Source organism: Callorhinchus milii, unplaced genomic scaffold (assembly GCF_018977255.1).
Source record: "Callorhinchus milii isolate IMCB2004 unplaced genomic scaffold, IMCB_Cmil_1.0 Scaffold19, whole genome shotgun sequence".
Taxonomy (NCBI): domain Eukaryota; kingdom Metazoa; phylum Chordata; class Chondrichthyes; order Chimaeriformes; family Callorhinchidae; genus Callorhinchus; species Callorhinchus milii.
Window position 1 is genome coordinate 8,435,360 of NW_024704760.1, and position 17,131 is coordinate 8,452,490.

A 17,131-nucleotide genomic window follows, 5' to 3' on the forward strand; every position below is an offset into this window, starting at 1 on the left:
GTATATTTTGTAGGCGAAATACAGCAGCCAATGTTGCACAGCAGTGTCCCACAAACTGTCGTGGATTGAGTGACCAATTTATTATCATATTTTTTTTTGAAGGAAATATTACCCCCAGGAAAGCGATCCAACAATCGACTAACAACCAGGTTCCTACTTTCTGCTGGATAAATAGAGGCATGTGGAGTAAGGAAAGTTGCCCAACAGGAATCGAACCCAGGTCTCTCGCTTGCGAGGCGGTTGCTCTAACCACTGAGCTACAGGACTCCACGAATGATGGAACAGGCCTGCCTAGGTCTACTTCTATGACCTTACTCTACTCTGGGCGGTTAATATATACTTATTCTATACAGTCAAAGTGGTGGAATCCCTGTCATTTATTTTGGACTCCAGAATAAAAGGACAAACCCATTCACCAGTGAAACTGCCCACTGGCATCTCACAACTAATCATGACACAACTGATTCCTCAGGTTTTATTAGAAATTATTTCTAAACCATGAAACTTTGAGCCGAAAATTATGAGACAGTTTTAAGACTTAAGACTATGAACATGTAAAATTTCGGGCCTGAAACAATTCCGCATTTTCATTTAAAAATTAAACTCCAACCACGCACATGTTTGACATCACATATGGAGAATATATGAGGCGTGTCAACCTGGCTCAATTGGTAACAATTTTGCCTCTAAGTCAGAAGGTTGTGGGTTCAAACCCCACATCGGGACTTATAACCCACATAGTCTTTGCTGACGCTCCAATACAGTGCCGAGGAGTGCTGCATTGTCGGAGGTGACATTTCTCTGGATGAGATGTTAAACCAAGCCTGTTCTGGTGGAGATTAAAGATCCCATGGCACTGTTTAAAAAGAGAAGGGAGTTAATTGCGGTGGCCTGGCCAACAATCCCCCAAATAAAATTGGTCACTTGCTCCATTCCATGGCTGTTTGAGGGATATTGCTGTGCACAAATTGGCTAATTGCCGCTTTTGGCCACAAAACACACTTTACACTAAATCCTGTGAAGCGCTTCAAGGCGTGTCGACTGCGTGATATGAGGGGGTGATGCAACATGAAATGCAAGGATTATTATTATATGCATTTGCAGCAGGACACAGAGAGCAACAATAATTGTGTGCAGCAGTACACTGTAGCTTCAAATAAATCTTCTCAACCTGAAGTGACTGAATTGGGTGAAATTTGTGCATTCACCAAACAAATCCCAAATGGACCAAATTCAGCCTGGATCCAGTTCACCAATTCAGTTCTTGGTGGCACTCATGGAGCTTGCACATTGACATGTCTGTACTGCAGTGGTGGAGTATTCCCTGCAGGGGTACTAATGCTGTTAGTCATCAGTGTCACAGGCTTGATTTGATACTACACTGATCCTGGTTACAGTGATATAATTAACAGTTGGATGAACTATTGGATGTGGAAAAAAGAAAGAGAAATTGAACAAATAAAGAAAGCAGCATGATACGAAATTGTGTGGGAGACAGATAGCAAAGAGCAGTGGTGAACTGTTGTTTCTCAGACTAGAAATCGCCCTCCTATTCGGCAGCTCTTTCAAAGAGCTGGCACAGGGTCAATGGTCCGAATGGCTCCCTTCTGATCTGTAAGTTTAGATGATTCTATGATTCATTAATTAAAACTCCCAATTATCATTTGTGAAGCAGAATTTGTCTTTAACCCTCTTACTGTATTTATATTGGAACACATGGACTAAATTTTCATACAGGGGGATTTGAATCTGAACAGTTTTGTGCTCTGCAATGTAGATTACTGATATTTGTTAGTTTGAGATACCACGGAAAGCTGGAACTCGATTTGTTCAGAGCCTAAAGAAATAAAAAAAACACAACATGGGATAGTCACCATTACTCACATCATCCAATCGCCGCTCAGTTCCTAAGGCCAACAAATTGTTGAATTCTCGTTCCAAGACTTGTCTTGCCTAAAAAAGAACACAGAGTTTAAGTGATTTTGAATACCGAATTATTCTTTTAAAATAAATTAGCAGAGAGAATAAAGACATCATTGAAGGCCTTACCTGGGTGTTCTGTGTAGGTATTTGTAACAACAATGCCAGACTATTGTAATCAAAATTTTCATCCAGGGCAACCAATGCTCCATGCACCCCACTTTCAACAATGTTACTTGCATAGTCTCGAAGCCCAATCGATTGAACCCAGTGAGTTACTTGATCATTAGTCCACACCAGCACATCTGAGAAGAGTCAACCATAAATTATGTTTTCAATTAAAAGAGATTTGACCTGCGTCAACTCATGTTAGTGTTGAGTGCTGCTTCTCTTAGTTATGTAAAATGAGCCTCTATAACTTGTGCATTTGAAGCCGGTATAATATCGCTAAAGCTTCGAGAACGTGTTCAACATTTTGTCTGGAAGCAATGCTTAGGCAATGGAAGCATGTACGTACAAAGTTATATTTACATAACTGCTATGCGCAATTGGCTGCCGTATTTCTCCCATAAAATGTACAGTCAATTCACTTTACAGTATATCTTGTGAAGCGCTTTGAGACGTCTCGAAGACGTGATAAGGCGCTATATCAAATGGAAGTATTGTTATTATGTTACTATTATCATGTGTTTTTCACATTGGGAGGACGTCCCAAGATGCTGGAGAGAATAGTGGCTATAGTTCGTTATACTAATTTGTTCAACTGCATTGCAATTCAACAAAATGTTGGTTACATAAAAGGTTGTTCACACAAATGAATATAAACAGCAGACAGCCACGTGGGAGTTCAAGTACACACATGTATTGTTCTGCAGAAGAATAGAGCTCCTATTGAGATATCTTACACTTAGTGAATCATTAGTGAAGGTTGAGGGAAGATTTAATAGAGTTGTTCAATATTATGAGGGGTTTTGATAGAGTAGATAGGGAGAAACCGTTTCCTCTGGCAGGTGGGTCAGTAACCAGAGGACAAGATTTAAGATAATTGGCAAAAGAACCAGAGGGGAGCCGAGGAGATTTCTTTTACCCAGAGAGTTGTTCCGGATTGGAATGCACTGCCTGAAAGGGTGGAGGAAGCAGATTCACTAATAGCTTTCAAAAGGTAATTAGATACATACTTAAAACGGAAAAATTGTGCAGGGCTATGGGGTAAGAGCGGGGAGTGGGACTAGTTGGTAACTTTTTCAAAAAGCCGGCACAGGCACCATTGGTGGGTGGGCATTCAGCCACTCTGCCCGCACCCTCTGGAACTCCATCCTGTAATCCCTCCGCCTTGCCCTCTCTCCTGCCTCCTTCAAGAACCGTCTCAAGACCCTCCTCTTTCACCGTGCCCGAGGTCACCCTCCTTTCCTTTCCTGCCCTCACCGATCCCAAACCTCAGCTTGGATCTGAAACACTGATTGTCCAGCGCCTTGGGACGCGCTCCCAATGTGGAAGGCACTTTACAAATGTAATTTTTTGTTTGTTGTTGTTGTTGTTATTGTTGTAAGCCTCTATGAGGGAGAGGGAAATAGAGGGTACAAGAGGGAATGAGGAATGGGTGGAGACTCGTGTGGGGTTTAAACACAGCCTGTTTCCATACTGTACATTCTTTGTAAATCTCTAGTGCAGTCTCTTTCTCTCTCAGGAAGATATTAGTAGAATTGTAGTTTCTGCTTTAAACTAACCTTTAATTTCCAGTTGACTTTCTTCTCTCCTGCGCTCTAGTTCTTTCCTGTCATAGTTCAATCGCTTCAAACACATGATTCCATAATGTAAACAGGTGCTGAAAGGAAAGGCAACATTTAAAGCAACATAAATGTAGAATTCAATGGGAGTACTTGGCTGATTTTAAATTGTAATTTTTTTTAGGTGTGACCGTGCGTAAATCAACATTGAGAAAAAAATAATCTTTCAAACAAAACACATCATCTGCTGAGATTTAGCACAGTAAATAAAGTGGACAGTTCAGAAGCAGCCTCTCCATCCATGATGCAGGCATAAGATGAGCATGTAGTCAGGAACGCTTTGATCCTACACGGATCCCTGAGTAATTGCGAATGCAGTTAAATGAAACTCCAGTCAGCCTTCACTTACAATCTCACAGTGTCCCAGTGTAGAATGCCTTCCAGTGGCAATCTCAACACATTCAGTAGTTGGCTGATTCTGCATTGCACAGAGCTCGCCTCAAACTGTCTGCTTCACATCTCTTTCAATCAGGCAGACTCTCTACCATCCCCACAAACCCGATTTTGTATCCAACATGACAGGCAATGTCACCACTGGCTTGTTACTAACGGCTAACAGTTAACTCCTGCTCATTCATTGTAATCTCAATTTCCTGCTCTTTCCTTGTCCCCTCTAATCTCCTTCCTCTTCATGCCCTTCCTACTCCACATCTAGTCCCTAACCAGGACCTCCTTCCTCCACCTCCGCCACATTGCCCGCCTCTAATCGTACCTTAACCCAGATGCAGCTGAAACACTTGTTCACGTGTTCGTCCTCTCCTGCCCCGACTATTCAAGTGCCCAGCTCCACCACAATTGCACAAAATCCAGCCGATCAATGACTCCGCCGCCTGCACTCACCCGCACTAAACTTTGTACCCCATCACACCAGCTCTAGCCGGGCTCCACTGGCGCCCAATCGCTGAATGGAGCGATTTCAAGATCCTCACACTAATTTTCAAACGCCTTCATGCCCTGGCAGCTCCATACCTCTCTGACCTGGTTACTCTCCAACCCACTACCCGCTACCTCTGCTTGACTGGCTCCAGCCTCCTGCATGTCCCTCGTGCCCTCCACTCCACCATCGCCGGCTAACTCAGGGTTGTGCTCTCTCTGTCAAGTTCTCTGGGACGCTATCCTGCGTGAGGGCCTCTAATAAATGCAAGTTGTTGTTGTCTGTTGAATTCTCTCTTGAAAGACCTCAAATATTTCTAGTTCTATCAGCCATACTTGGCAAATCATTCCCCAGCTTGACAACCCTCTGGGAGAAGACGTTCTTCTGAACCTCTCTTTTAACTCTCCGAATCACAATCCTGAATCCTCTTTGCTTTGAAACCCATACAGCAAATAATTCTTTAATTCCCACGATATTTGCTCTTTTCCAAATCAGTTCCATAGTACTTTTTTTGGTCAGACAAGTGTCACATGCATTATACTATTCAAAAAGAGAAGAGAGTTTCTCCCGGAGTCCTGGCCAACAATCCTCCAGAGAAAATTGGTTATTCACTTTGTGGCTGTTTATTGGACACTGCTGTGTGCAAATTGGCTGCTGCATTTCCCTATACAATGCTACTTTACTGTGAAGCACTTTGAGACTTCTTCCCAACAAAAGTTCTACATTAAATGCAATGATTATTAGTATAAGTACTGCTGCATTGTTTCATAATGCATAATATGCATAATAATAAATAATCCTTGTATTTGATACAAAACCTTTCACGTCAGGAGAACATCTCAAATGTTCTTCACAGGAATATAATGCAGGTTTAGCCTTGAGAATGTTGGTGTACGATGAGAATAATTTCTTATCCAAACTGGTTGGGGTAAAATAAGATACAATGTGGGCAAATGTTGACCGCTTGCCCAAGACGAAGTATATGTGATATATAAATATTCTTCCTTTTGATGAGATGACCGGTACCAGAAAAGCTTTGGGTTATCTGAACATTATCATAAGGGAAAGCTGAAAGTGGATACGAACAGAAATATAAGTTAGTTTCATATCAAACAAAAGGATTAAACAGCGAGCTGCATTCACCGATGAAAGCTGTCAACCATTTTCAGATGCATTCGGAGGTCTTTCTTCGTCAGGTGGTCTAGCATCCGAGCATCCACCAAGCACTCCATGAAGTAACTGCGGTACTGAGGCAGCCCAAGGCTGGGAAGCCATTCGTTCCCAATCCACTCATGATTCATGTCTCCGTAAGCCAAAGTCTGAGGAAGAAGAGCAGACGATATTACAGCAGAAGACAAAAATCCTGACAGGCAATTTCGACAGAATTGTGTCACTGACCTGAAAATATGATGATGAGAACTGAACAAGCGAGTGACACACACTCTCTACACACTGAAGCTTACATTAGATTTTTGCAGTTTGTGAACACATCAGGATGGAAAAGTTAAACACATAATTGAAAAAGACTTTCTGGTCAATTTTACAAATTTAGACTTAATTCATTTAACATCTGTCCTTTGGAAGAGACGTTAAACCGGAGTCCCGTCTGCCTGCAGGTGGACATTAAAAATCCCCTGGCACTATTCAAAAAGAGGAGTTTCTCTCTGCTGGTGTCCTGGCCAACAAGCCCCCAAATAAAATTGGTCCCTCGTTTTATGGCTGCGTATGGGACATTTTTGTGCGCAATTGGGTAGCCACGTTTGCTCACAAATACACAGTCACTCCATTTCACAGTAAATCCTGTGAAGTGCTTTGAGACGTCCTTCCGATGTGATTAGGCACTAAACCAAATGCAAGGATTATTAGCTTTTATACACATAAAATGTTTCAGAGGGCATTTGTCAAATTTACTGGAAGTAAAGAAATTATGTAAAGGTAGAAACCATGAATTTGTGAAAAATCTGATGCAAAAGGAGACACAAATAGGAATGCAGAAAATGAAGGATAAAATCAGTAAAGCGTGAGTCTCTCTACATTAGTGGGAAAATCAATGACTTTCGGGGTCATTGTATATTCTTTTATTACTGGGGTTGTAGAATATGAAATGTACTCAATGATTCCTTATTCTTATGTTTGACTTGATGATCCTTCAGGTTACATTGTTCGTTACACTCACCTGAGCCCAACTGCCCTCCTCATCCCCCTATTAGGTTAGGTTAGTAGGCGAATAGCCATAGCATTAATAGAAAAGAGGGGAACACGGGTGTTAATAAGCAATACATTTGAAATCATGGACAAAGCACATCACCAGTTCTCTTGGGGGTTTTAGAAACTTAAGAGACGAGAGTACACCATTTGGTCTGTTATGTCTACTTCATTACCTAGCTTCCTTCAGAACACTTTCTTTAGCAAACAGGAAAGCCGAGAAGGGACAAAACAATGTCTTATAATAGACATTTATTGTTCACTTCATAGGTGTACATCTTATTAACATAAAACACATTAATAAACATAACAACTACTGCACAACCTGTGCAGATATGTACCAGTAACATGGATTGATTATAGCTGAGGCTATGATCTTTTCCTGCTTACAATATTTATACAATATATATATATATATGGCAAGGTGAGAGGAAGATAGATCTTGACAAAGGAAAGCACCCTCTACATAACTCAAACATATGTATTAATCTCCTCTGCCTGTCCAGGTGGAGGTTAAAGATCCCACGGCTCTTGTCAAAAAGAGATGGTTGTCCTGGTCAACAATCCCCCAAATAAAACTGGTCACTCACTTCACTCACTTTATTATTATTAATAATAATTGCAACCTTAGAAGAAGCAACATTTCCTGCATAATATTTCCTGTACTCACTGAGTCACTGTACTCAATACATTTCAAGTAATCAATTCCAACAACTTGTATTTATATACAGCCCCTTTCAGGTGGGATGGTGGCTCAGAACACTTAACAACCATCTGATACTGAGCCGGGGAGAAAGGAGGGTGACTGAAGGCGATGTTGAATAGAAAGGTCTTCAGGTGTAATTTGAAGATGGGGAAAGATGGGACGAGGAGACTGAGGCAGGGAGTTCCAGACTTCAGGGCACAGTGGCTGAAAGCACGGGTGCCAATGATGGAGCAGAGGGGATGAGCAGGATGCTGGAGCTAGCTGAGCGAAGGCGGCGAGTAGAGGAGTTTGAGCAGGTTTGGGAGGTAAGAAGGTGCCAGGATATAAAGTGATTTGTAGGGGAGTGTGAGGATCTTGAAATTGATCCGTTCTGTAACAAAAAGCCAGTGAAGCCTGGCAAGGACTGGAGTGATGTGGCTACAGAGTTTGGTTCTGGTGAGATACAGGCTACGGAGCAGCTGGATATTGTGAATAGTTGGTAAAGATGTCTCAGCAGGCTGCAAAGGGGAATTATACTGGGGTAGTCCTGTATTTAGAAGTTCAAGCCCAGAAAAAGCTGACTACTCTTTGATGTCACGAAGGAATCAATTGCAAGTTTGATTCCTGGCAGTGTTCACCATTAGGAGTGAGCTCTCTCTCTCTCTCTCTTTCTGTGCCACACTCTCTCTAACTTTCGTTCTCTCCTTCACTTTCAAATGTTGGCGTATTGTGATAGAAGAGGCATGACAGTGTGTCAGTGGTAGGAAAAGTCAGTCAGTACCCCTCAGTGTGTGTAAATATCAGATGACGACAGCACAGGGCCCATCTACTGATGTATTCACATTTCAATAGCCACCAACACACACTGCCTCGGCTCACACTTGGTCATGAGAGAATATGGCAAAGGGGTTAAACGTGCACATATACAACACTTATTTCTTTTGAGTAACAAAATTAATTTGATTTGATGCCCACCCTCCGGAACTCCATCCCACAGTCCCTCCGTCTCGCCCACTACTTTGCCTCCTTGAAGACTCATTTCAAGACTCTTTGACTGCCTTCGGTCACCTTCCTATCCCTATACACCCCACCCTCCACTCCTCCTGATCCCAGCCACCAGCTCAGGAATGTCCAGTGCTTGGGACATCCTCCTGATGTGAAAAGCGCTATACAAATGTAATTTGTTGTTGTTAGTTATACAAAGCTAATTATGTTTAATTGAAAATATTGACATGCAGGCGCTTTGCGTGAAGCACACGTGAACAGAGACAGACTAACCGTTTTTGCCATCGCTGCCATATTTTCCATTTCCTCATGAGTCAACCAGACATTTCCAGACGACTAATTGGAAAGCCCGTCCAGCACAGAGAGTCCAGTCAGAGGGGAGCAGTGTGAAGGGAGAAAAGTGTGACACCGTCAGGAAGAAATGATGCAAGAGATTTTGCCGAGAAACTGTATAGATCAAGACTGCACAGAACCCACTTACAAGCCCAGCCTTTAAGCAAATTTCATTGGTCTTTTCTTAGTTCCTCCTTTTCCTTCTTCAATGGAGGAGACTATTTGATTAACCCTTTTCCCTCATTCCCATCATTACTTCTTCACAGCAGGAAGTGGATTTCTAAAAGAGCAAAGAGGGTGCTGGCAGCCCAGCCCAACCCCAACTGCAGCCCAACCCAAGCCTAGACCTACACAACCCAGCCCCAATCCCAGCCCAGTGCAGCCCCAGTCATCCCAGCCTCAACCCAGCTCAGCCCCAACCTAACCCCAACCCCAACCCAACCTAATCTAGGCCCAATGCAGCCTCTGCCCCAACCCAAATCTCAGCCACAGCCCAATCCCAACCCTGCCCAGCCCCCATGCACATTAAATGGCGTCCACAGTGTAACTGTGTCAATAAGCAAATTTATGCTAAGGTGAAACCACGTTGTAACAGGGCTGCACTGTATCTTGTCTTTCTCTCCCTTGTAATCCACACATCCATCCCTGGTTCCTCAATAAAATCAGCAAAATGAATGTTCTGTGATAATGTCAGTCAAGCGAATTTCTCATGAAGAATGAGTCTTTATAATTGTCAATACACCCTTCCTCACCCTTCAACTGCCTACAAATGACTTGAAATCCTTTAGAATACTTTGCAGTTGATTGCTACACAGGTTTGTGCTTCCAGGATAGAATTTTTTTGCACATAATAAAGATTCCACAATGGTGAGATGATAGACTTGCTTTTATGTAATCTCACATCAAACTGCCGTATTCCTCATGAAATGGCATTTTAAAACACTGGCAAAGTATTTAAGCAGTTTCTTGAGAGCACACACTAACATTTTAACCAACAAAGCAGTACAACATCACAAAAATTACCAAGCACTACTTGCGCATGAGGTTCAATCAGTGAGATTATCGGTTAGAAGAGATTAAAATTGCTTTCTACCTACACTAAGTAAACAAGCAATTGGTTAAACAGCGTTGGAGTTATCAATAGCCCTCAGATTATAACCTCAGAATCCCTATTTCTATGGGTTTAGGAAGGGTACCTGTGAGCTTTGAGAGAATCGTAAGGGGAAATTAGATAAGAAGCAAAGGTAGAAAATAAAAGTGAAGAATAGACCCCAGTGGCTGAGGCTCGAGATGCTGCCTTACAATTCAAACGAATACTGTGAGAACATTCTAACTCTTATCCTGTCACCATGACACAGAAATTCCAGTCTGAAATAAGGACTCTTTAGCTGATTTGAGCATTCAAGTGTTATTGTTCCCAGCATAGAATCTCTGCCTTGTTCAGTCGGGTGTGCATATCTTAGCTTGTTGTAAACGAGTGTCCTCATTGACGAATCTAGTCTTTGGACAATGTGGGAGACTTACCGTTCTTGAAGTAGGTGGTGCTGAAGGACTTGTTAATGAGACCATCTCCTGTATTGCAAGTCGGAGCTTCAATCGATGAAGGGGATTGCTGATTCCAATCTCCCTCTGTATCTCTGTGTCAGACAAGGCAGACATGATAGCACCACTCTTCACATTGGCTCGGCAGGCTGCTACGTACCAGGCTGGCATTCCCACCCACAGCTGTTTAATGTTATAGCAAACATGGAAAAGCAGCATTATTTTCAGTTTTCATATCCTGGGCATCTTTATCCTACATTTTGACACAGCTCCAATATAACAACAACAACAAGAAATTACATTTGCATAGACTTTCACGTCAGGAGAACATCCCAAGGCGCTGGACAGTCAAGGATCCACACCGGAGCTGGTGGTTGGGATCAGGAGGGGTGGTGGGCGGGGAGGGTAGGGATAGGAGGGTGACCAAAGGCACGGTCAAAGAGGAGGGTCTTGAGACGGGTCTTGAAGAAGGCAAGGGAGGGGGCGAGGTGGAAGGACTGTGGGATGGAGTTCCAAAGGGTGGGGGCAGAGATGCTGAAGACTCACCCACCAAAGGTGGGGCGGGCGAGGCGGGGGACGTGAAGCAGGCCGGGGGCTGCTGAGCAAAGGGAGCGAACAGGTTGGTAGGGGGTTAGGAGGTCACAGAGGGAGTGAGGAGCAAGGTCATGGAGGGCTTTGAAGGTGAGGACCAGGATCTTGAACTGTAGCCAGTGGAGTCAGGCAAGGATAGGGGTGACAGGGTCATGGAGCTTGGTGCGGGAGAGGACACAAGCTGTAGAGTTCTGGATAATCTGCAGCCCGTGGAGGGAGGAGTTGGGGAGGCCAATAAGCAGGGAGTTTGCATAGTAAAGCCTGGATGTGATGAACGCATGGATAAGGGTCTCGGGAGTTGAGGGTTGAGGCAGAGAGTTAAGAGTTGGGTGTCATCTGATTACATATGGAAGTTGACCCCATGTCTACGGTCAGTGTCACCAGTAGATATTGAAGAGGAAGGGACTAAGGACAGAGCCCTGAGGAACGCTGCATGAGACGGTGCGGTGGCTAAAGGAGAAGCTGTTTGTAGAGACAAAGTGAAGATGGTGTGAGAGGAAGGATCTGAACAATTCAAGGACAGGACCATGAAGATTGAGGTGAGAGGAGAGGTGGCGGAGAAGGATAGAGTGGTCAATGGTATCAAAGGTAGCAGAGAGGTCAAGGAGGAGGAGGAGACAGAGGGAGCCCTGGTTACAGATGGACAGAATGTCATTTGTCACATTGACCAGGAATTTACCTCCAGCCATGAGACAACTGTCGGTCCATCCCATTGTGCAAATGGTATGCCCTTCCTTCTAGCATCCTCCAGCAGCTCATGTCTATAAGAGGATTAGAAAGATTAGTCTGTCCCCTCAGAGTTAGGCCTGTCATGTCAAAAAACCCACCCAACCTCACAAACTCTCCAACGACCAATCCATATCCAACTTGCTGTGTGGATTGGCTCCTATTTTCTCAATGTTAAACCAATAAAATTTAAGGCTCATCCAGGACCTGGTGTCTGACAAGCAACCGGTCAGACCACCAAATGGCTTGGAATCAAGGGTGGAAGCAGAGAGATTGATTCGGGTGTCATCAGTGTCAATGTTAAATTTATCCCATGTTTGCAGATCATGTCACTAAGACGGAGCATGGATGTCAGGGAAAAGAGGAGTTGAGGATAGATCTCTGAGGTACAAAGTAATAGGAGCTGAATGGGAAATATGTATTTTTCAATTGCAAGGATTATTATAAAGTAGGTGACTATGCAAGGCGGGGAGGAGAAACTGCTAGAAAAAACACAGTGGAGGTGAGGGGAACTGTGCTTGGACACTGTGCTGAAGGAATGCAGAGAAGGGGGAAGGGCACTCTTGCTGTGCTCGTCTCCCTTCAAGGACAGCAAGATCCAAATACAGGTCAATCTTGTGGCATCTAATACCTGTGTGAAACAGCTCTCTATTATGGAATGAGCTCCTGAGGGATGTCATGCAAAGGCTTCCTCTGACCTAGTCGCAAAGTCCAGGATTGAGCAGTGAGGTGGATTTGTAGCAAACACAGGAAGCAGTTGCAGGGAGGGAGACCTCTGGCCTACATTGACCTGTCACTGAGAACCCCGGGCACGTCAATTTGCCAAAGCCCCTCATGAGGACCTGGAATAAACAGCTGGTGCTGAGTAAGCCTGGTATGTAACATTGGACTTAGACCTAGAAAACATCAAGGTGGCTGGCACGTCACAAGCTGTCCTGTAAAGGTACTCCCACCACACTGAAGGCAGATGTCAGTCAGATAGCTGATGAGGAACCTCTGGGGCTTGGGAAGACAGCTGCTAGAAGGAGTTACCTGGAGTCTGAGTTTGTGAACATGTGTTTGTACATCCAAAGCCTGGAATCCACCTTGATTGGCCTGCAGAGCGGCAAGCAGCTGCTACTTAAACTCCGCACCTCCAACTGGTGGAACCATCGCTCAATGGGTAAGGATGTGTGTCTGAGCTGTGGGCAGGAAGATGTGGGCAATGCTCTCACATATTTCACGCTGAGATGTGTTGCCCACCAAGAAGCTCGCAGGATATCATTGGTGCTGAACTGGCTCCAAAGTGACATGTTTCCCAACGGAATGTCAGAAACAAGCACTCCTCTGTGGCGGTCCTGTGCTTTGGGATGCTACCCCATGTGTAGGGCGCTATATAAATCCAAATTGTTGTTGTCTTGATAGTTCAGTTCCTGATCCAGGCGGGTCCGCAATACTCCAGGGCACTGCTGATCATAGCACAGTCAGCCTGGCTCTTCAGCAATAATAATAATAATAATCCTTGCATTTGGTATAGCGGAAGGGCAGATCAGTCACTTAGAGCAGGAACTCTTTCCACTCAGCTCCTGTTAACCCTGGAAGCCCCAAAACCCAATGGGTATAGGGTGATCCTCGCTGGACAAGCAGTGGGAAAGCTTGGCAGACAGTGCTGGTAACTCCATAGTACCGTTCTCCCAGCCTGATGACATTTCCTGTACCACTACCCTGTGGGTTCCATCAGTCATCCTATTAATGTATTCATTGTAAGATAATTTCACTGATTCCTGCTTTCTTTATTTTCAGTGCCAGCCTTTCAAGAGGAACTGTATCAAAGGCCTTACTGATATCCAGATATACAACATCCACTGCCTTTCCCTTATCAAGCTCCTTTGTCACACAATCAAAGAAAACAGGAAATTAGTTTAGCAGAATCTTCCCTCCATGAACTCATATTGGCTATCTTCTATCATTTTATTACTGTCCAGATGCTCCGTGATCTTATTTTGAATAAGAGTCTCCATTACTTTACCTAAGGTGGACAATGTTACGAGCTGAGCGATGGTTAATACAACTAGTGCAGATAATTTAAGTGGATTTAACGTGGTTACCGGGTGCCTCCAGCAATTCCCCAACTCCAGATTTTGAAACATGCGACTTGGCGTCAGGTCAGCTCCTTGCAAGCACTGAAAGAAAAGCTGTTCTGAAGCTGTTCGTGTGACTTTCAGGTTCAATGATCATCACATAGGCCTTTTCCCTGAAGCACATTTTCCAGATTTCCCTTCCATATATATACTTGTAGGTTGCTGGCGTACACCCAGTTTCAATTTATACAATTCCTCTCTTACACTCTGCCCATGCTCCCATTCAACCATGCATTTCCAGACTCCAGATCTGTGAAATATTAGACAGAGCCAAAATCACCACTGCCTCTGATGAGCAAAAGCTACTTTATATATGGAGCTGTAACTGGAGACTGTATCCGGAGTCACTGATATATCAGCTCAGTGGAAAGCACAGAATTGTTATCCAGGCAGTCAAAAAGGGATGGATGGATCAAAGAGAGCAGCATATCACATGAGCTGCAGTCATCAAGGTGACCCTGTATATCGCACGCTTAATATGGGCAAGGCATTGAGCAGAAATGAACTGATTTTTGACTGGGGGTGGAGTGCGACCCATCTTCACTGCACCTGAATTACAAACACTTTGGTTAGAGAGTGGCAACGGCTACTGTGCAGTAGGCATTTTGACGTGTGCATAAAATGTAGAGTGGAGCCTCAGCATTCTAAGTTGGCCAAACCTGGCCACAGTTTTTTTTAAAAAAACAATTGGCATTGAAAAACGACTAACTAAACAGAGCAAATGGATTTGTTTAAACTACAGCACTTCCTGCTTTTTCCGCGGTTTTTGCCCCTCTCTGTGTAAATATTTTGAAATGATTTTGAGTTTGAAACCTACTTTTTCTTCAGTCTCCGGTCCCTCTCTGCTTGCGTTCCCAGCTTGCTCAGGCTCAGTGAGTCCTGGATGTTCATGTCTGCATCTAATATGCCACCTGATTAAGGGTAAATGTTTGGATATAAAGAAACAATCTTATTTTGTTTTAAATAGAATAAAAAGGGTGTTTCATAATCTCCATCGGCTCATAGAACCATGTTATTAATTATGATTGTTATTATTAGTAATTGACCACATAGATACAATTGCATTAAAGACATAATTCATTTTTAATACCTATTCAATTCTCTTTTGAAAACTATTATCACCACCTTTTCAGACAATGCATTCCAGATTGTAACAACTCTCTGGTAAAAACAATTCTCCTTAAGTAAGGAAGGAAGGAAAAGTATCAACACAAAATATTAAGCAAACAATCAAATATGTAACTGGAAAATCTTTTTTATCTTCCTGAGTGTGGTGTAAAGCTAAGACCTCCCCCTTTCACCCTGCCATGAAATTAGCAGATCATATCTCAGATCAATCCATATTTTATATATGATTTAAAGCTCTATTCCACCTCCACCTATTCCACACAAGTATCCATTACTTACCCAAATATCCATAACCTGCAAAACAGAGAAAAAATATATTTAGACAGTCACTAAACATTAATTTAGTTCCAAAATGAATTTTTTTTAATATGGATGTCATTGTTTTGCCCACAAAATATGCAGTTAATTCACTTTACAGTATATTCCATGAAGCGCTTTGAGACGTCTCAAAGACGTGTTAAGGCACTATATCAAAATGATTATTATTATTATCATTATCATCTTGTACTCAGGCACCTGTTTGTCTGTCTGTCACACTCAAGAGTGCAGTGTGATGACTATGCCGTAGACACAGACTCTTCTCCCTAACTTTCTCTCTATTTTTCTCATCTTGTCTCTCCTCTCCACTAGGTGATCACTTCCACAGCCACCAATGACCCTGATGTAGAACCATTCAAATGGAAATCACATTGGGAGGTCATTTGGCCCATTTTTCATGTCGGTGTTTGCTCCTTCAAAAGCCTATCAATTCTTATCCTTGTTCTTTCCCCATCAGTCTCCCCTAACACCCTTCCTCTGCAGGTATGTGTCCAATTCTTTTTGAATGCTACAATCACTTGTTGCAGGCATTGAATCTGTAGCCTCAGGGAGGTAGAGGAAGTCAAAGCTGGAGGAGAGGCGACGTTGACGAGACTAAATGGATCATTAAACTGTTTTACAAAAAAGTAAGAAAAGTAAACAACAACAAGAAAATTACATTTATAGAGCGCCTTTCACATCGGGAGGACGTCCCAAACAAATCAGGAGATCATACTTCCAACTGCAGGAGTTTGAAAATCCCATTGTAAAGGGAATCTACGCACCGTGCCCTGATGTGATGTCCTTGCTGAACTGGCCCAGCCGTCCCTTCTCCTTTTTGCCAAATAAACGGCCGATGGATGATTTGATGCCTTTCTTCCTTAAGCCTTTATGCAGCGAGTCCTGGCTACTGTTACTGCTGCTGGGATTGCTGGCCTGCTCCTCTGCAGTTAAAGTGCTGAAAGCAAGAGCGAGCATTAAAGACAGATCGGCACACTGTTGACATTGGTGACCACATATATCTTTAAAACTAGATACCGTTCGTATGAAATAATGTATTATAAGTAAGAGCATGAGAGGGGATGTTCAGAAGGGGATAGTGGTGCAGAATTGATTGGGGGCATTTAATAAACAATTGGACAAGCACATGGAAAGGTAATAGAGGATACAGAGATCACCAAGATCATTTCAAACCTCTAGTTGTGCTCCCACAGTCCACGTCAAACAGACAATTTACAGCTCCAGAATCTATATTTCTCATCACTGTAAAAACATGATACATTGGCAGCCTAGTGTTGCGCTCAACATTTCAACCATACCGACCCGGACGCTCCCTTTCCTCAGGGCCTGCTTCCTCTCCCTCCAAGTACTTCCCTCCCCTCTTTCAAGGCATTTCTCAGAATATACCTCTTTGATCGCCTTGTAAGTCATCTTTCCTCTCCCATCGCCCCAGCTAGGGTGCCATCCAGCATGTCCCAATGTCAAATGTGCCGTTTAAATGTAAATTGTATTGTATTGTGGGGGGGGTGGGATCAGAAATCCCAAGTTACATCCTACCAGCCACTGATGCACCATCTTGAATGAACATATTTCACACATTCGATAGTTTTAAGTGGTGAAGTGTCTCCTTACCCTCGGCCTTCTTCCTGACTGGTTGACTGCAGGGAGTGTGCCAGCTTCTCCAGTCTCATGGTCCTGGGTGAGGAGGGAGGTGACGTTTCACATTTGATTGTGGTTTTATCTTCACGGCTGTCGTCTCTTGTCGCTGGAGACTAAAACAAGATACAAGTTTAGCTAACGATAGAAATTACTTAGAAAATATTTCTGAGACACTAATCTGTTGTTGAAGCTTGGTCCTTGATACATTTTTATTAAAAAAAAGGATTCACAGATTCATAGAAGTTGCAGCTCAGAAACA

General features: G+C 43.3%; 1 protein-coding gene across 1 annotated transcript in view; it reads right to left on the reverse strand.

Annotated features, from left to right (window-relative positions):
- The window catches only part of LOC103179075 (liprin-alpha-4), a 58,255-nt gene that overhangs the window by 6,413 nt on the left and 34,711 nt on the right, over positions 1 to 17,131 (reverse strand). Inside the window, exons 16-27 of the mRNA XM_007894159.2 lie at positions 16,846 to 16,985; positions 15,999 to 16,171; positions 15,196 to 15,210; positions 14,606 to 14,699; positions 11,622 to 11,703; positions 10,334 to 10,534; positions 8,750 to 8,812; positions 6,758 to 6,784; positions 5,725 to 5,900; positions 3,648 to 3,745; positions 2,050 to 2,225; positions 1,885 to 1,953 (exon numbers count right to left, since the gene is read on the reverse strand). Coding sequence (XP_007892350.1) covers positions 1,885 to 1,953; positions 2,050 to 2,225; positions 3,648 to 3,745; positions 5,725 to 5,900; positions 6,758 to 6,784; positions 8,750 to 8,812; positions 10,334 to 10,534; positions 11,622 to 11,703; positions 14,606 to 14,699; positions 15,196 to 15,210; positions 15,999 to 16,171; positions 16,846 to 16,985 — 1,314 coding nt within the window. The remainder of the gene's footprint in view (positions 1 to 1,884; positions 1,954 to 2,049; positions 2,226 to 3,647; positions 3,746 to 5,724; positions 5,901 to 6,757; positions 6,785 to 8,749; positions 8,813 to 10,333; positions 10,535 to 11,621; positions 11,704 to 14,605; positions 14,700 to 15,195; positions 15,211 to 15,998; positions 16,172 to 16,845; positions 16,986 to 17,131) is intronic.